This window comes from Manacus candei, unplaced genomic scaffold, assembly GCF_025592945.1.
Source record: "Manacus candei isolate 608988 ecotype Guabito, Panama unplaced genomic scaffold, ASM2559294v1 h1tg000048l, whole genome shotgun sequence".
In the NCBI taxonomy this organism is placed as follows: domain Eukaryota; kingdom Metazoa; phylum Chordata; class Aves; order Passeriformes; family Pipridae; genus Manacus; species Manacus candei.
The window spans coordinates 2,705,333-2,725,600 of record NW_026138096.1 but is presented as its reverse complement, the minus strand read 5'-3'; the positions used below and the strand labels follow the sequence as shown (position 1 = coordinate 2,725,600).

The 20,268-nt window shown below is 37.5% G+C and overlaps 1 protein-coding gene across 1 annotated transcript in view; it reads left to right on the top strand.

The window, feature by feature from the left end:
- STX18 (syntaxin 18) overlaps nt 1–19,529 on the top strand; it is a 60,054-nt gene extending 40,525 nt beyond the window's left edge. Inside the window, exons 3-11 of the mRNA XM_051798487.1 lie at nt 2,424–2,539; nt 3,598–3,675; nt 3,774–3,840; nt 6,373–6,488; nt 10,007–10,095; nt 16,278–16,336; nt 17,146–17,215; nt 17,796–17,876; nt 19,284–19,529. Of these exons, the coding sequence (XP_051654447.1) occupies nt 2,424–2,539; nt 3,598–3,675; nt 3,774–3,840; nt 6,373–6,488; nt 10,007–10,095; nt 16,278–16,336; nt 17,146–17,215; nt 17,796–17,876; nt 19,284–19,379 (772 nt within the window). The 3' untranslated portion in view covers nt 19,380–19,529. The remainder of the gene's footprint in view (nt 1–2,423; nt 2,540–3,597; nt 3,676–3,773; nt 3,841–6,372; nt 6,489–10,006; nt 10,096–16,277; nt 16,337–17,145; nt 17,216–17,795; nt 17,877–19,283) is intronic.
- The last annotated feature ends 739 nt before the right edge of the window (nt 19,530–20,268 follow it).

Here is a 20,268-nt window from a genome sequence, read left to right as displayed (position 1 = left end):
AACTTAACAACTTGCTTCCCAATGATAAAGCTCTTGCAGTTATCCTCAGCATATCACTACCATTAGTAAATGTACCACACTAGTGGTAGTTTTTACTGTTAGTAAAAAATGAAGTGTGCCTGAGGCGGGTTTTTTCATATGTATTTCTAGGTCTGATTTCAGAGAAAATTCTGGTTTGCATTTTGTAATCTTTATTTTACCCTGTAATGTTAAAAAGTGTATGGAAAGCATATAACTCTGCAAATACCACAGAGTTGGGCAGATTACAAGAACTTTATATACCCTGTTCAGTAGCAGACCAGCCAGAATTTATTATTGCAATTTGAAATAGAGGAGTGTAGTTTTTTTGCTTCATCAGGGGGCCATCACCAGGCTGTGACTCCGTGCTCATTTTCCAGCTGAATCTGTGTGCCCTTACATGCTCAAGTAACTCTGTAGACAGAGCTCACTGAAGGATGTTATACATTATGCCATCCATACCAGATGAACTTAATGGTCCCCTCCTGTCTGGGCCTGTGTGGAGGTGGATGTAGGAATGCATTTTCTGGCTTTACATATGCTAAGAACTTGCTTATGCCACAGACTAGTAACAAAAAGAGTCATCTGTACAAGCTGTGCAAAGGGAGTATGGGAGAGGTCTGTCTAAATATACATTTAACAATATGAGTTATGTTCTGTTTTTAACTGCCAATATGTCATCTTAGCAAGGTTGGGAAAAGCCCCTCTATTAGATTTTTCTAAAATCAGGCAATTTCAAATCTTTCACCATTCAGAATTTGCTTTCTCAAAAAGTACGAATTAGAGTAATATGTTAGAAATCACTAATTACAGCTGGGATAGGGATTCTGCTGCAAATTTATGAAACCTGTCAGTCCTGACCAAAGGGGAACAATTCAACTAGTAAAAGATAAATGGAAACACTATATATGGCTGGTTTTCTGTAAGTATTAAAAATTAATTTTATGACATTTAGAATAGTTTTAACCGTAGGGGGGAAAAAAGCCCTGATACTTAGATCTCAAATACATAACAGTGTTGGAAATAAACATGTGAAATATAGAATATTACTTCTAATTAGTTTGTCTTACTGTTTGCTTGCTAATCTGTGCTTGTGTACTAGCTGGCCAGTAAGGAGAAACTGATTTTTAAGCCAGATGAACTGTGTACTGATTTTTGACATGCAACCAGTTATATGGGATGGGAATTAAGACATTTTGGTATAGTACTCAAGGACATTAGAGTACACTTAAACTTTGTGGAAGAGGTCTGGGAGACCCATGCTTACAGTACATTGATGATGCAGGAAGGAACTGATGTGAGGTGGGGTTGTGTGAACTGGTTGTGGCCATTCCTGTAGCAGGGACTGCAGCAGACACAGGGGAGCTTTGGCATTATTGCAGTGAAGTGTGTAAGAGATCTCTGAGGGTATCAGGCTAGTTTTGCAAATTGAAGATCCTTTCTTTCTACTTGTATTGCTGCATTAATATCATTGCATTATACATGAGGAAATTTTCACATATAAAAATAGTAAATTCAAATGCTTGTATCGTATAGTTAAGGTTTTCTTTCTGGTTTTTTTAAAAGAAGATATAATAGGCTATGATCACTGTATCATCAGGAAACTCAAGATGAACATAGGATAAGCTACTGTAGCAAAGTTTTATCATCCTGTCACCTATGGCTGTGGAAACACTGTTAAATACCTTCATAAAGTATGCTTTTCTGGTGGTTACCTACAGTGTGTTAATATTTCAACGACAGACCTCTATTTTTATTAATTTAGTAAAAAAAGATATATTAATACCATTAGAAAATACTAAATGCATTATGTATAATCTAAAATAGAAAAAACAATGGGAACAGGTTTTAATGAATATTACATTCGATTTGATATTAAAAATTTGCATTATTTTCCAGTATTCTTAGTCTGTTTTGAATTCACAGATTTCATAGTACAGCTACTTTAAAAATGAAGCTCTGTATTTAGGATAATGAAAAGATATTTAACTAAAATAAGTTCCTCTTTTTTTTTTACTTCTTTCAGTATTTGAGCTATTCCATTATCTTAATTTTTTTAATGTTTTTAGAATTTAAATACACTTCACTGAAATAAGTGCTGAGGGCAATGATATATTTTCTAGTAGTATTTTCTCCTTATCTGCTCAGTATTTGATTATGTACAAGATGATGCTTTCTTATATATTTTACTAATAAAAGTGTTTTAAAAAAAAAAGTTAAAAAAATTTGATAGAAGTGTCATTTTTGTCAGGGATATTTATTGTACTTTATACTCCTTTTTCCATGAAAATCAGTGTTCCAGAAAGGTTTTTGTGAAGATGGTGGCTGGGAAGAAGGTCTAAGATGTGTACTCATGGATTTTATGTTGGGGATTTTGTAAGTGACAGGTTTGTCTTTTTTCTCAGCCATGTTATGTCTGAGTATGGGAGGATGACGGATACGGAGCGTGATCAGATAGATCAAGATGCTCAGGTGTTTATGAGAACGTGTGCTGATGCCATTCAGCAGCTGAGAACAGAAGGTAAACTAAGCAGCTCTTACATGTTTTTTCTCAGTTATTGATAAAGGCTAATGTAATGATGGATTTTGCTTGGTGAATCTGAAACACTTTTAGAAAGAGATTAGTTGAGGTCTCATTGCCTTTTTGTTTGCATCTGTGTAGTCCTGTTGGTTGTTTAGTACTGTACTTCATTTTCTTAAATGTTAGTGGAAAGAGAGACCAGAGCATAGAATTTTATTTATTTGTTCCAATACAAGTGTAAAAAAGAGTCTTAAATATTTACAGTTTGAGTAGTGATTCATCACTGTGGCACAGAGGCCTGAACCAAAGCTCTCTAAATTCAGTGGTTGTTTCTTTCTAACTTGCCCACCTGTAAGGTATTACAGGTACAAGATTTCCAAGTTCGAGATAATTAAATAACTTTAACGGAGTTCTGGTAAATTAACAGCATTTTTGACTACTTGAATCCGAGATCATACCTCTACTACACTATCTTGTGGAAGTTGTAGAGAGAATTTTTGTTTGGCCATTTTCAAGTTGGCTTGCTGTACCTCTGTGTTTTGTCGATACACTAAAGATTTTCATCAGCTGTGAAATGCTATCCAAACATAGTTGTAACATTATTCAGAATCATTGAAAGTCAGGCATGCCTGGGAACTACATAGTATAAAATAAGAAATATCAATATATGTGAATTAAAAGGATATTTGACACAATAAATCCCAAATACTTTCACATAGTCTATACACTGGGGAATTTGAAGAAGTTCGATATTTTAAGCAAGTTAAATCTCTAGATCTGCATTGCTGTGCTTAGCTAGATGACACCTATTCCTGTGTAGAAATTTAATTGACATAATATAACTCCTTGGCATATATAAAAATACTGTAAGACACTAACTGGCTTTAGTTTTTGATTTCTTGTAATGACTTGCTGTTTTAGAGAGCCTATATTTAAATATAGCTATGTTTAAAATAGGCTTTTGAGTATACAACTTTCATATCAACTGAAAGTGCAAACTGTTTTGGAATTCAGTAAGAAGTTACAAGATTGTCTTATATCTTTCTTTTGTATTTCAGCACACAAGGGTGTCCTGTCTGCTCAGGTAAAGGAGCACAGAACCGCTGTCTTGGACTTCATTGAAGATTACTTAAAAAGTACTTCGTATTTATTGCATGGTTAAAAATGGATGATTTTCCAAGAAAAGAATCTTGTTCTTCTAACCTGAAATTTTGTTTACTGCTATCTTGAACAGGAGTGTGCAAGCTGTATTCTGAACAAAGAGCCATCCGAGTTAAGCGAGTGATAGATAAGAAGAGACTGTGAGTAGTGTCAAAAATAGTGAACTGTACCTTTTGCTTTTAGGACATTCAACAAAACTGTTATTCATGGCTAGATTGTAAGGAGATTGTTTTAATGGAAATCTGTGATTGCATGAGCATCTTCTGCTGTCAGCAGGTGCATTCCAGGGCTCTTTTACAGAGTGCCAATATAGTGCTGTACTTCTCATGCAGGTAAAGGATTAAAGAACCAAATCAGTAAAATGTGGGTTAATAAACCTATTTGACTTCTACAAGTGCCCCAGAATATTTTTGTGTGTCCCATTAAGTAATATTCTGAACAAAATTATTTACAAGAATATGCTGCATTGGTAATATGTCTCAGAAATAGGATGTCTCAAAGATATGCCATTTAGGATACTGTCTGTTTAGGTACAAGAGATGATCACTTTTCTCTCCTGTTCTCTTTCTTTCTGGCTTTTTTTTGCCTTTTTTTTTTTAAGCCCCTATCTTTCTGCTGAAGCAAGTGACTGTTTTGTTAGTAAATGCTCCTTGAGATGACAGGTGTTCGTGGAAAGTAGGAACATGATGCACCTCTTTACCTGTCTTTATGGATGTAAGAACTAGAAAACTGATGTTGACCAGGTAGAGTCTGTATGCATTGCAGATGTGGTATAATGGCCAAATTGTCATTTAAATTAAAATTCAATTTAAATAAATCACAGAGCATAACCCAATCTTTATTACGACTTGAAGAAAAATAGTATCGTTAATTTGTGATTTCCCCAAGGATTTCAGCTGATGCTTTATGTGATGAGAAGTGTACCTTCACTTAAAAGAACGAGGCATTCTTTAAACAATGCATCCCAGGCACTTTGTTCATTTTAAATTGAAATACGTTTAGCATACTGTGCAAAGGACAACAAACAATAAAAGAATACATTTCTTTAAAAGTAAATTAATTCTAGTGCAGCTCTTCTTTCCTGCAGTTTAGTCAATTTAAAATATGTATGTATCAGACAGTACTGAAAGGTTTGCAGTAGGAATGTATTTCATCGTTTCCTTTCATACTGATAACCATCCCAAGCTCTTCAACAAATTGCCTGAGTATTATAATTTTTTTACAGAAGTTGTCTTTATGTATTAACTCATATTTTTTGATTAAAAAGTTCTGCCAGTTAGGACTAGTTCCCTGTAAAGAAAAGCTGAGAAATAGAAACATAAGCATTTTTTTTCTACAAAGGTACTTGGTTGTGATTTTCAATTTTTGTGTTTATTGGTATTCAAGATTATATTTCATTTCAATTGTAAATTTCTTTTCCCATTAGAATATTTTGTGAATTATGTATGCAATTATTAAAATCAAGCTGATAGTTTTGTTAGCTGGGGAATTGGTGTTTAATATTATTAGTCTCAAAACTATTATTTGAGCTGCATAGACATCTAGATAAGTATTTTTTTTCTTTATTATTAGGCAAATCTGGGACTTGAGAGGAAGGAGATGAGAGAAGAGTTCTTTTTTGTAAAATTACCAAAAGCCCAGTACTTTCAGAGGTTTTATAACTAAGAAAGGTTCCCTGCTACTGTTTTTTTCTTGTTAAATAACAGTCACTCAGGGATGACTAATGCATTATATTCTGGGTTTTGTAGAATTTTCTAATTATGGGTTAGAATATAGACACAATGGAGAGAAGGAAAGGAACACAAAATGCATCATCTTCTGTTAGGCACAAGGGAGAATTGCAGATCATAATGAGATTAACTGTTGATAATGTTTTTGAGGGGAGGAAGTGATGAAGTTGGCACAGCAGGTGATTCAGCCCATTGCTTTTTGTTTTTTTCATTCTTTACCTTCTCCAGCAGCATAACTGCTAAACATTTAACTATCTGCTGTGTAGCAGTTATAGAATTCATTGTAGACAACAATAAATCACAGAAATTTACTGGAAAAAAATATATTGCCACTGATTTTCAATTTTTTTTGGTGCCACGCTGAAACATGCTTGACAAGTACTTAGAATATAATCATAGAATGCGTTTCTCATGTTTTGCATTGCCTTTGTATTAAAATTACATAATAGGGACTTAGCTGTAGTATAAAAAAAGCTAATTCTGTTGTGTTTTCTTACTTTTCCCTTATGATAATTGAAAATATAAAGTAAAATTACCGTTATCACTTGAAAAAATAAAGTAGTAGTGTTGGCCATGCTACTAAAAAGAATTTTTCAGTATGACCAAAATGTTGGGGTTTTTTTAAAAAAATAAATATTTTAATACACTGCCACTTTGAAAGGAAGTTTAATAAAGTGTCTGTATTTTTATGCTCTAGCCTTCAATATTCTCCTCAACTCTGAGCCTGTGGTGTGTTTTGTCCAGGAATACTATTCGTGCTTTCTTTGCCTTTGTAATAATATTTCAGTGAAAGTTGCTAAGTACATTTTGTATCTTGACTGGAATATCCTTACTGTGAAGTTTGCAAGAGTTAAAATATTGGATTTAGTAATCTGTGGTTCTCATTTTAGAGAATTTTTTTTTGTGTAGTATCAGTTAAATTATAGGCTCTTGTTCTTCTAGGTCCAGACTTGAACCTGAGCAGACCAATGTGTCCAAATCACCTCTATCCACTGAAAAATCTTCATTAAATCCTTTAGATGATTCTGAAGAAAAACTTTCTGCTGAGGAAAGTAAAGGTAAGAATAAATTGTAGTTATATTCTACTTTTTGTGGCAAGGACTGTCTGGTCAATAGTACTTCCTTCTTGTTAGAAGGGCCAATTTCTGTGACTTGAATCTTCCTTGAGCTGATCAGGCTTTTGAGAAGCGTATCGTGAGACCGACTCCACGGCTGTACAGAGGGTGGATTCATGTGAAGTGGGCACTCCACTTCTGGATGAAGACTCTAATACTGAATTATTACACAGTGTGTGAACATCTTCTGATATGTCATTGCTTATCTTCCTAACCAGTTTGTACTTCTGCAGCCCTATCAGCCCCCGACGCTGAATTTATTGTAAGAAGTACAGCTTTTGATGATGTGCTGTTTCTAGCAGTTACTACCTTTTTATAGTCTGTGCTAAGTGATGCAGCACACAGGCACACAGACCAGTTTCACCTTAACACGTTATCAGTGTTTTGCAGCTGTGAGCTGGTGCCACCAGAGAAGCAGCAGCATAGTAGCATCTTCATTGCCCTGTGCTCTTTCCTTGTCACCAAATGCCCCCGCAATCTCTGGAAGTGTGCACTCCCACCACATAGTGTCATCACAGTTTTTAGCTACAAAAATCTGCACCACACCATGGAAAATACTGTTCTTTGGTTGCCTTGGACACAGCAAACCACTGCAATAAATAGAAATGCAGCTTTGTTTACTGCATGTTAATTTTGATTACTTCGGTTTTCACTTTTATGAGTTTATGCTTTAATTTTTATGAGAAAGTAGGGGTCCTGCCACACAAGTGACGCTGATGGAGTCCTTATGAGGGATTGCTAACTAGACTAGAAAATTATGGAACTTCTATATCAAAACAAATCTGTCTGAAACAGTTTGTAAATGCACACAGCCTGTGATTCCTCACATAAGGATAAGTGCTGGTTGCTGCTGCTTATAGAAATCAGCCTTGTGACTTTGCTGGTAGGTGGTTGTCGAAGTGTGAAAATAATATGAACAAGATGACTAGGAAACCAGAAGCTCAGTTTAAATCTTACAGCCTTTGATTTTTATTTTTTTTCCAAGTAACTTTTCAAATTTTTAAAAAACTGGAGAAATGATCACATTAAAAACAAACTATTTCATATTCAGGATGCTGATGATTTAGAGAATGGTGATAATTTGTTTTTAGGAATTAGCCATCATCAGCATGCCTGGGTCCCTTGTTTTAAATCTCTCTGTAAAGATACTTCTGAGAACAGCTTGTGGTCCTGTCCATAATTTGAACACTGCTGAACAGCTGAATGTCCTACTTGGCGTGCTAAAGCACAACTTGGGTTGTGTCTGGGTTTTTTTGGCAGAAACCAAAACAAAATGTGGTTACTTTTGTTTCGAGGCAAAGCACCTGTTTACATTAGAATTATAGTGGGCATGCCTCATGGTCGGAAAATAGTCTCTCTGGAAATTGCTTTTATATGCTGACAGTATTTATTTGCATATTACAAATTTGACAGTTTATGGAAATAAATGTAAATAATGAGTAGCTTTTGAAGTGGTCCACAAGCTTAGCAGCTGTCTCCTTTCAGCATGGAAAAGGGTTCAGAGGATTTGATGATTATTTTGTATCTTCATCATGAGTTAACTGCTTCTCTTTCTGAATCAGAAGTGTAGTTTGGCTTTTGCTGGTTGAGTTGCAGAAAAGCATTATTGCCAGCTCTTTGAAAGCTGCAGAGAGCCCAAAATATACCACAGTGACAGGAAGAACCCAAGGGGGAGATACATGTTTCTTGCTTGCCTCTTACCATATTTGCTTATTAGCAATCACATTGGATACAGGTGCTGGTTTTTGAACAGTGCTGAGAGTGCCTGAAAATAATTGGTTCCTCTGGGATAAAACAGGAACATATCTTTTTTTTTTCCTCCATAAACTAATTATCTTATTTTGTTTGAATACAGTAAATAATTTCTTGTAATTTTGATAAAATATAAATATATTGATTACCCAAACAAATTAGTTTTGTGTTTCTGTGAAATAGACTTGAAATACTGATAATACCCCATGGAAAGAAACGGAGTCAAATACTTCCTAAAAATCTTTAAAGCTATTCTTGGGTTTATTTCTTATTACTCAAAAGAAAGAACTGATTTTTTTTTTTTTCAAATTTATTATATTCCTTATCCACATCCTTCATTTGTAACACTGCCATTGTTTGTGCATCCTGGTTTGGTTGTTAGGAAGCCAAAAAAAAATTTATAAAGGAGACATACACAACAATACTCTTTTATGATATTTATTTTTCAAGAGTTTTCACAAATACTATTGTGAAGGATAAAAGGGAAAACTTCTCCTAATAACCGTTTTCATATATGTGTTTATAAATAGGCCTACTCCTTTCAGAGGCTTCTCAAGACAAGTCAGTATCTGAATGTTGATGCACCAGTGCTGCATATGCAATTGAAAAACAAATAGGTTTAGAAGGTTATAACAAAATAAATTAAAATAATCATAAATGCCTGAAAAAATTTACTGGGATAAATAGGAAGCCTGAATGTATGAAAAAGTAAAAGCTAAATCTTTCTGTATTTTAATTTGCAACCTGCATCTGATAAGTCCAGGCAGGTTCATCGTTGATCCATTGTGAAGTGGTGCAAATCTCTGAGTTTTGTAAAAATGTCACAGCCAGTGGAGAGAACAGAGGCCCTCTCAAGGCTGCAATCTTATCATGAGGTTTTTAAACACTGATGCTAAAAAAGCTTCAGAAACAGTAGATTCCTCTAGCATAGTTTCTTTTCTTCCCCATTCTAACTTCTTTGTCTGTAATCAGAAGTATATAATTAAACCTAAAATTAAATCTTCCAGAAGGGAATATCCCAGAAATAGCCATGCAAGATCTTTTATGCCCGACTCCTGCAAAGATTTATGCAGATGATTAGCTTTAATCAAAGGGGAAGTACTACTCAAATATATGAAGCAGCTTTGATGTGTTGTGGTTAATTTGTGGGATTGGAACTGATTCCTGGTATATGCAGGAAGACCCCTTGCACAGTGTGGTGTGGGATTTGAGCTGTAACAGGAAGTTTGAACAGCATGAGGAGATAGAGTTTGTCCTGTGAACTTTGCACAAATTATCTTCGAAATTCTGGTTTTAGTTTTTGGAATGAGTAGCTGGTGGTACTGTCAAGTCTCATTGGAAGATAATAGTTTGCATATAGACTGTTATTTTGAAAATTGTGTGTTTTTGTCTGCTGAAAGACAACTGCCACAGCATTTTATGCCCTAAAAACTCTTAGTGCATTGTGAGTTGTTTTACATCTTTCACTGTCAGCATGTTAGTGCAACTCCTTGTAGTTCATAAAATTAAACATGCACGTAGGCTTTTGGCCCGGTTTGGATGTTAAAGGTTATCAATGTAATTTCATGCTGTAAATGTAGGGTGAATCTCAGTTACTGACAGAGGAGATACAACAATTTCATCAGCAGTCTAACATGACTGAAAAGTTATTTTTCACTTTACTATTCAGTGCCCTGTATTGTCTCAGGTGTTTGGTGCTTCTTTTACAGACAGGAATCTGCCTGATGCCCAGAGTAACCTTGGATTATGGGGGGATGGCAAAGGAGAAGATGAACTGTCACCTGAAGAAATACAAATGGTAAGTTAATCTTGTGTCTTATTGTCCATTTTATCGTATTTTCTGCTGTATTCATATGTGTTAAAAAGATAATACAGATTTGCCCAAATTAATTTTTAGCATTCATTTTATGCAGAATAGTGCCATAACAAGATACACCTTTTGCATGTGTCTTCCTGGTTCTTCTAGTAGCAACTAATATTTAACATTGCTACAAAATATTTACATGGAGACATGAAATTAGTACAACTAATTTTCAGCAATTGAAATTAAAATTGCTTTTTTAAAATTACAATCATTAGTTGCTTTTTTTTTTAGTCAGGAAATAATAGAAGTCAAAGCAACATCAGAAGAAGCATTATGAAACTTCTGAAGGAATAAAGTGTTGACCCTATTTTCTTGGATGGCTTTTAGGGCACAACTTAAGCAGTTGTACTATTTAAGTATAGCTATGAAGTTATACTTCATTTTCTTTTTATTTTTTTATTATCAAGATCAGAAGGAATAGATATGTCACAACAGAATTTCATGAATTTTAGCTTTTTTGCATTTCCCTGTTATCAGCATGTTTATGTATTGATTGATCCAATTCTGCTTACCGTTGAACTGATACAGTAGAAAATTTCTGACAAAGGCATGGTTGCTGACAACTTGTCAGATTTTTTGATTATTCCTAAAGTTTATCATTTTGAACATAGCTGAAAATTCTTAGAAAACCTTTCTACATAAGCACACATTGCCTTGGGTTTATATAAAGTAAGAAAGAAAAAGATTTCAGTCAGTAGCTGTGCAGATTTCAGAACAGTGAGCTTCACTAATGGAAAGGGCTGCTGCAGAATGAGTTTGTGAAGCTTCCTTGGCAGTTATTAGAAGTGTTCCCAGACATGATATGCATCACCCTTCCAGTCAGAGATGAGTAAGTTGCATGTAATTATGGTTTGGTATTCTTCAGAGGCTGCTCTGTATGCTCTCATATTGTTCTTGAGTGCCAGTCTAAAATCTGAAGGCTTACTCCTGCTTTCTGTTTTCTTATTAAAGAGAATTCTTTGCATATTTTTGTTCTCCTGTCTTTAGTCAGAATCCTGTTAGCCCCCTTGCTTCCACAGGAACCGGGGAAATGAGCATCAAAGGTGATGGCTCTGACTGACTGCTAAATGGGGGTTGTGTTTTATAGGCCTCACACTGTAATTAAGTTTTAAACGTGTTACATCCCTTGTCATGGTATTTTGGGAATAAATACGTTTCTTTTACATGAAATCCTATTGTACCTTTTTACTTTTCAGAGTAAGGCTGCAGATAAGGGAAAAATCTGTGTTCATAGTTTAATGATTTGAAGGATTTCTGGACTCCTAAAATCTCCAATCCGAAACTGCTTATTAGGCACTCCTTGGGGGTTAGTACTGATAGTAAAAAAGTAGAATTGAAAAAAGCATACAAAGGGAGGTACCACTACAACACCCTCCTCTCACCAGAACAACCTTCCCCAGTGAGGGTAATTTCTTGTCAGGTAGATTTTTACTGTTGGCTTTGAATACGTATTATAGGAGTTGACAAACTGTAAACAGAGTTGTATATTTTTGTACTATGTAAATGTTGCCACAATATGTAGATGCTCAGAGCTGCGCAAACCACCTCTCTGTTCTGTGGACAGATTTTTTTTTCTTAGGGTTGTTGTTTGGTTTGTTTTAAGAACACTATAATTAGCTGAATTACAAACACTAGGGATGTATGTGGTGACTATTCCACAGCAAAACTGCTCTTTCAGTGCCTTTTTGCGGAAACTTACAGCTAAGACTTGACATTTATTAGTAAAAGTTGGATTCTGTATAATTTCATTCCTAAAAGACTTTAAATTCACTAGATCCATTATTCTGATTTTCAGGTAAATCTGTGTCCAAGGGGTAAATGTAGGTGTAACTAGGATATAATTTGAGCATTTGAATGTTTTTTCATTGCTCATCTAAATCCTTTAGGTTTTGCAGGGAGAGGTTAAATTTATGTAGGGACAGGTTAACGTTATGCAGGGAGAAAATCAGAAGGGCCAAAGCCCACCTAGAACTTAATCTGGCTACTGCAGTAGAAGACAATACAAAAATGTTTTTAGAAATGTATTGGCAACAAAAGGAGGGCTAAGGAGAATCTCCATCCATTCCTGGATGCAAGGGGAGACATAGTAACAAAGGCTGAGGACAAGGCTGAGGTACCTAATATCTTCTTTGCCTCATTCTTTAATAGTAAGACCAATTGTTCTCAGGTACCCAGCCCCCTGAGCTGGATGACAGGGACGGGGAGCAGAATGAAACTCATAATCCAAGGTGAAATCATCAGTGGACCTACTTTGCCACTTAGACACACACAAGTCTATGGGTTTGAGTACCAAGGGTACTGAGGATGCTGGCTCAAGTGCTCACTGAGGCCCTTTGCAGCAGTCTGGATAACTGGAGGGGTCCCAGTTGACTGGAGGTCACCAAACGTGACACCCATCAGCCCAGAAGGGCTGGAATGAGGGTCTGGGAAACTACAGCCCTGTCAGCCTGACCTCAGTGCTGGGGAAGGTCATGGAAAAGATCATCTTGCATGACATCACCCAGCACTTGCAGGACAACCAGGGGATCAGGCACAGCCAACATGGATTCATGAAAGGCGGGTCCTGCTTGACCAACTTGATCTCCTTCTAAGATAAGGTGATCCACTTAGTGGATGAGGGGAAAGGCTGTGGGTGTGTCTACCTGGACCTTACTAAAGCCTTTGACACCACTTCCCACAGCATTCTCCTGGAGAAACTGGCTGCTCATGGCTTGGACAGGTGGACTCTTCACTGGGTAAAAACGGTCAGATGTCCAGGCCCAGAGAGTGGTGGTGAATGGAGTTAAATCCAGCTGGTGGCTGGTCACCAGTGGTGTCCCCCAGGGCTCAGTACTGGGGCCAATCCTGTTTAATATCTTTACCAATAATGTGGACAAGGGGACTGAGTGCACCCTCTGTCAGTTTGCAGATGACACCAAGGTGGGTGGGAGTGTCGATCTGCTGGAGGGCAGGAAGGCTCTGCAGAGGGATCTGGATGGAGTGGATTGATGGGCTGAGGCCAATTGTATGAGGTTCAAGAAGGCCAAGTGCCAGGTCCCGCCCTTGGGTCACAACAACCCCAGGCAGTGCTACAGGTTGGGGTCAGAGTGACTGGAAGACTGCCCATTGGAAAAGGACCTTCAATCCTGTGTTCAGTTTTGGGCCCTTCACTGCAAGAAGGACATTGAGGTGCTGGAGCATGTCCAGAGAAGGGCAATGGAGCTGGTGAAGCATCTGGAGCACAAGTCCTATAAGGAGAGGCTGAGGGAGCTGGGGGTGTTTAACCTGGAGAAAAGGAGGCTCAAGGGAGACCTCATCACTCTCTACAACTCCCTGAAAGGAGGTTGTATCCAAGTGGGGGTCGGTCTCTTCTCCCAGGTAACAAGTGACAGGACAAGATAAAATGCCCTCAAGTTGCCCCAGGGGAAGTTTAGATTGGATCTTAGGAAAAATTTCTTCACTGAAAGGGTTGTCAAGCACTGGAACAGGCTGCCCAGGGAAGTGGTGGAGTCACCATCCTAGAGGGATTTAAAAGACATGTAGACATGGCACTTAGGGACATAGTTTAGTGGTGTCCTTGGCAGTGCTGGCTTAATAACTGGACTTGATCTCAAAGGTCTTTTCCATCCTAAACGGTTCTATAAAGAGGGTAGGTTACACAACTGCTGTGTTGGTTTTAAGCTGGGATATGTTGTGTCAAATCATACTTAACAAATCTCAGTCATGGTTCTGTGATCCTTCCTGTAGATAAAATAATGAATTAAAGCCCTATCATATTGCTAGAGCAGCAATTTCTATCAGTATTTTATCCTCAGGAGAGAGCCTGACATGGTTCAAAATGTTTGTAGGTTATTGCATGATTTGCACAATAAATTTCAGTTTATAACTCTGAGTACTGGTGTATTAAGGGTTTTTATAGTTACTGTGAGCAGATATCTTCTGGTTGCATTGACTGGGGAAAAAATCTGGCTCTGACGTTTAGTTGTGAAAATATCTACTCTCTATCTTTTTTTGGTTGGTTATGTCTTAAATTCAGGAACAGCATATCTAGTGATTTCTTTCATGGTATAACAAAAAGGAGTGGTGATGATTTCTTTTGTGCATTAGATTTTTAGCCATATATTAAGCAGTTTGTCACTTTATGCTATATTTTGGTAACCGAATATTTCACTGTCATAAAAGAGGCTACTTCAGTAAGCCATAAACCTTTGAGCTATACTGACTGCTAGAGCTTGGTTTTGGGTTCCCATCATGTAAATCCCTTTGTGACACACTGGTATATGATGTGTTCAGTGCTCTAACCCTTTGTTCAATTGACTGTTTTAGCATATCTTAACTGCTGTATGTGCCAAGTGCTTCATCAGCCATGATTTCAAGTTGCAAAGATCATTTAGCAGTTTAGAAGGTAATCTGTGCCAGTGGAGGGTTTTAAGTATCAAAGGGACTTTTTAAAGAATACTTTCTCAAGTGGATTTGTGCTATTTGTAAGGGATTAAAATCATTCACTGTTTCTTTATTAAAATTTGTCTTCTAAATTAGTTGTCATCTCAGTTTTACTAAGGCAGCAAAATAGGGAATTTCTGATGTTGAATATTTTACAGAAATACTTATCCTTACAGAAGTCAGAAAAACAATTACAGCTTGGTGGCCCCCCTTAGTCACTCAAGGACCAACCAGTCCTTGCAGTGCTAGATCTCGTGGCTCTGTTTCACTGCTCTGTTCCTTGGCTTTGTTGTGAGGTGACTCTACCAAAACCAGCCATACAGTGGTGTGAACATTTATGTTCAGTGATGAAACACCTTTAGCCATCTATCACTGTGAAGTAAATATCACTGTATTTTAGGCAATTATATTTTAACAAATGATCTGCTCTGTAGGAGGAGTCACTACAGACAGCAGTGACTTGCAACACCAATATTTTCTTATTTAACAAAACCATTGGATCTTTAGAGTGGAAATCAATGGGACTTCAGGGAACTGTGCAGTATGTTGCTCTGTTCCCCCTCACCTCATGGGGCTGGACGCCTTCCCTGAGGCCTCTACCCCACAGTGAAGGTGACAGTGCCCAATAACCCTCCTCTTAGACTCTCTGGAATCCTTTAACCAAAGAGAGAAAGCTATTCTTGCCAATCAGGTAGACAGTGACCTCTAGTACAAAAAGAAATCTGTATGTTAAAGAAATAAGTAATTTTTCTTTATACTTCATGACGTAAATTGCCCATGTCAGAAAACTAAACCTTTTTCTATGAGATTCACTGTTACCCTTCTTCAAACTCATACCTGTCATTGAACACTCACTTCAGTGAGATTAAATCTACAAATTTCTGATTTTTAGCAGTAACAACTTTACCTTAAGGCATGCAGGTTGACATTTAATATGCTGCTTACAGAGAGTCAGGTACTGTTTCTCTTAGGCTCTGCTGGGCCTGAAGCAAGATGAAAAATATTACTGCACAAAGTGTGGGGCACAGTGGCAGTGTGGGAGCCCTCATCACATGGTTTCCAGTAAGATCCACTGAGACATGAGAGACCCTTCTCTCCAGTATTATGGCTGTGCAGATTTTGTTTCCGCAAATCTTGTCATCATACTTGCTGCATGGTCACTTGTTCTGTAATGAGTCCCAAATTATCTGAGAGTCATGTATGCTTGAAAAGCAAAAGCTTATTTTCCTGCATAAAGCCTTCTATTTGACAAATGCAGTGCTAACAATATATTTAAATGTTTCATTAAATACTCATGAGTTTTAATTCAAAGAGCTCTTTTGGAATAACTACAGCCAGTGCATTTGTAAAGTATTTCATACTGCAGCAAAATCTAAAGGCTCCTAAATTCATTCCACCGGCAGTACATGAATGTGAAGGACAGCACAAAGATGGCATGAAGAGAATCACATGCTTTCACAAGCATGAAAGATTTCTCCACTGAAATTTCTAAAATAATACAGAAAGGACAGATTCATCCACTGTATCATTCCTTACTGCAAAGAAACTTGAGTAACTTTAAGATTGTTTTAGTTGAGACATACTGTAATGGATGGCAAGGAAAGGGGGGGAGTTGGTTATCACTGTGGGCATTAAGAAAGGTCCCCAAGTCCAGGCATGTGAACTCATGTGTGTCATTTCCTCCCTTTTTCCAGTTTGAACAGGAGAACCAGAGACTTGTTGGTGAAATGAACAATCTCTTTGATGAAGTCAGGTACAATTTTCTGTTACTCAACAAACTGGGGCACGTGCCAGTCCCGTGACCTGGACAACACCCACGCGCAGTGTACTGGCTGCAGGACACCTGCCTGCACCAACTGGAGTGGTGTGGGAGGAGGTGGCATGAAACAGGAGCACCCAGGAAGGGTGCTGTGTGCTGTCCCACAGGGTAAAGAATGATTCTGAGGGTCACACAAACTATCCAGAATAGTACTGTTAAATTTGGAAGGTTTACATTCTCCCTTACCCAAGTTTTAAAATGCTAAGTTTTCCACTCATCTCCTGTGGTCCACTGCATACACAGACAGCAGGGGGGGAGGTGCCATCGCTGACCCTGTGCAGAGACCTGGCTGTGCTTACAGCAGCACCGTTCACTCTCCCTTGCTGTACAGAACAGCTGAACAGCTACTCAAGCTAGAAACTGACTTTTGGATTATTAGTCCCAGGCAAGGTGAATTCCACAGGTCACAGTAGCATATAAAGAGGATATGTCAAAATCAGCTGCTTAGGGCCCACCATGGATGTTGTTATGTGAGACGGAAGAAGGGAGACAGGTGAACCCCTGGCAGTGAAGGCAGCTCGCTGAGCACTGCTGGGTGATGCCTTTTCCAGGGCTTCTCTATGGGCTGGTTGTTTCCAACCAGGAACGTCCAAGCCCTGATCACAGGCTGGTGCTGCCCCACTGATGGCTGACAAAACAGTGGCCTCCTGAACAGCCACTTACTGGGCTGGAGAGTCTGAATCTGCAACAGCAACACATGCTTGCACTTAGTTTCTAATGGAGAATTTCTCTTCTTTGCCAAGACAAATTGAAGGAAAAGTGGTGGAAATCTCCAGATTACAAGAGATATTCACTGAGAAAGTCTTGCAACAGGTTAGTGTATTTTAATACTGCAGCAGCAAATAAAGCTTGAAGATTTTCTTGGAGATATTTTGCTCTTGCTTGCATGCAATGTGTAAACATAAGATTAATGAATCCTTGGTGCACATGTGAAGGAAAAGATTTTTGTTTGTTTTTCAAATTCAAAATCAAGATATTCACTGTTGTTACTTATTAGTATGTACCGGGAATGGAAAATGCAATATGTGTTAGGATGATGCCTCTGCCTCAGAACTGGTGTTCTGTTAAATGTGTTATTTCATAACATCCTTTCTGGAAGTGGTGCCGCCTCTTCCAAAAGAGCTGGGAAATATCAGACAGGTTAAACTTGATTCTGGATAAATGGGAGACTTCCTGCTGATCTTGGTGGTCTCCATTCAGGCACATAAAATCACAGATAAAGAAATTGCAACTTAATTGTAATTACTCTATACCTTTGCATCAATGAAACAAAGATGTTAGTAATACCAGATTTGATTTTATTTTTGAGTTCTGCTTGTTCTCTAAGTGCTTGGAAGTGTTTTTTTCCTAACTTTCATTACTGTTTCTCAGTTTTATTTCTTTTTTAAAACAGGAAACTGATATTGACAATATCCATCAATTAGTTGTGGGTGCAACAGAGAATATCAAAGAAGGCAACGAAGACATAAGAGAGGTAATGTCTTGAAGCTGTGTTTTAAACTCACTTGTTTCTCTTAACTTTCAGTTTTTCCCAAGTGTTGCTTTAAACAGCACGTGAGAGCTCCCCCACAGGACTGGTGCAGTGGGTGCTGGGGTGTCAGGACATGGGTTTGGGAAAACTGTTCAAGTTAGCTGAGGTTTTCATTAGTTCTAACCATGATCTGAATAGCTCACAGGTCTGCAGAAATCTACTTGGCCTCATCCATTTTTTAAATGTGAAGGTCACCTGGCTTGCATTTAAGCACCTGTGAAGTTGGTTTTAAAAAAAAGGTGGGGAGGGGGCAGAAATTGCAGACTACGATAAAAGACAGTGCTGAAATGGTTGAAACTAGAGTTAAATGCTAAGCATTAGCAGAAGAGACTCTTTGCCACCCTGAACACTTCTCACATGTTCCTAGTAAAAAATCTCTTCCACTGTCTTACTAATTAGAAGGAAAGGATGTTTTCTTTCAGTAACTGAGATTTCAATAAAAACAGAGTTCCTAAATTAGGCTATTGAGTAAATGGCCCTCCTGAGAGCACACAGAAAAGGTATCTCGAGGATGTTATTTACTGCTCTGCTCTCTTGAAAAGTGCATCAAATGTGGCAAGAACTGAAGTCATTTTTGCTTCATTTTTCACATTTTTAGGTAGAAATAAGTTTCCTAAACCACACTGAGAAACTAGCAAAAGGTGCTAAATACAAAACTTTGTCACTCACATTGATGTTTGTACCATGTAAAAAAAAATCTTCCATCTGTAAATCTGAAAAATGAGAGTGAAAACCAGGTCCCCTGGTGCATGCTGGTCTCAATTTTGGGAAGAAGAATCCTAGAAAAATACTTGCTGTGAGAGCACTCACTGTGCTGTATCAACCTCCATAGGTGTCAAGGGGTTTTTTTGTTTGGTTTTGTTGGTTTTTCATTTGTTTAACTCAGATGTTTATTAGAAAGATGAAGGCCTTCTTACTTCTAATCATGGAATTTCACTTTTGGAACTTGACACTAGTCTAGAAGCATGTACTTTTTGATGTAGTTCTTAATGTTTTGAGTTTCATTGCATGGGATCTTGGGATTTTCTTTTTTTTTTTCCTAAATGTCTTTTTTGAAAATTTTGAGTGCGACTTCACTGATAAATCTAAAGAGGTACAGCCTATCTGACCTGTATTTACCTGAAATTAAGGGCAAAATATGTTACTTATCATAGAATCATAGAATCATAGAATCAGCTAGGTTGGAAAGGACCTCTGAGATCATGGAGTCCAACCCTTGATCCACTACCACCGTGGTTACTTCTCACGTGGGAGGGAAGGGTGATGCCACTAACAGGCATCCTGGGTTGCCACTGTTGAAATTCTGTGTGTTTACTGGTGATGGTAACAGGGATAACCTTTTCCTCACAGGCCATCAAAAACAATGCTGGATTTAGAGTGTGGATCCTATTCTTCCTTGTGATGTGTTCATTTTCCTTGCTTTTCCTGGACTGGTATGATAATTAATTAAACATACTATTGTCTACGTGCTTTGTTTGTAAAACTTTTGACTTTTTTTTCAATGGAGTTGGGTATATGGCATACCTACATATTTTATGCATTTTTTTCATACCTCTGTGATGGAAATATTTTCCAATAAATAAGTGTGTGCATATATCCATTAGTGCAGAGGGAACTGATAGCCTTCATTTTAAATCCGTTTGTCAAATATAAAACCACGCTTAATCCTTCAGAGAACACTCTTTAAAAGGGCTGGGAAGAAAGCTACAGGCTGGAGCAGAGCTAATGGAAGAAAAAATAACAATACTGGTTTTGTCACAGCCACCCACTTGTGATGTTGAAAGTCCAGCTCCCATCCCAGAGAGAGTGTAGATACTTTTGCACAGTGACACTTCTCTCTGTCTCAGGTGTTTATTTACCACTTCAGTACACAGTGATCACTTTGCACATCTATGACCTCTACTTCTAATCCTTTGAAACTACTTGACTGAGAAATCAGCTTGATTTTTTTAGTAGCAATAATGATAAGGAGTCAACTAAAGAGCTTTACTTCTAGGTGAAAAGAGAGAATACAACATAGACAGATTGTGTGGTGAAACAGATGTTCTGGGGTGCTGGAAAAAAGCCAAAGGATGGACAGTATTAAAGACCAAGTACTAAAACTGGGAGCAGTTTGTTAACTAAAAAAAAAATACCTCAAAACCAACTGTAGATAAGAATCAATAAACTCCCTCCTATTAAATCAGAGGAAAAATGGTTTTGACTTCAAGAAGCATAAGCAATCTGCTTCTCCTAGATTGTAAGGCTTACTAATTTTTATTGTTTGTTGTTACGAGGAGAAAAAGAAGTTGTTTCTCATCAGTATTTACTTGTGCATTAAAATTTTTATTGTCCT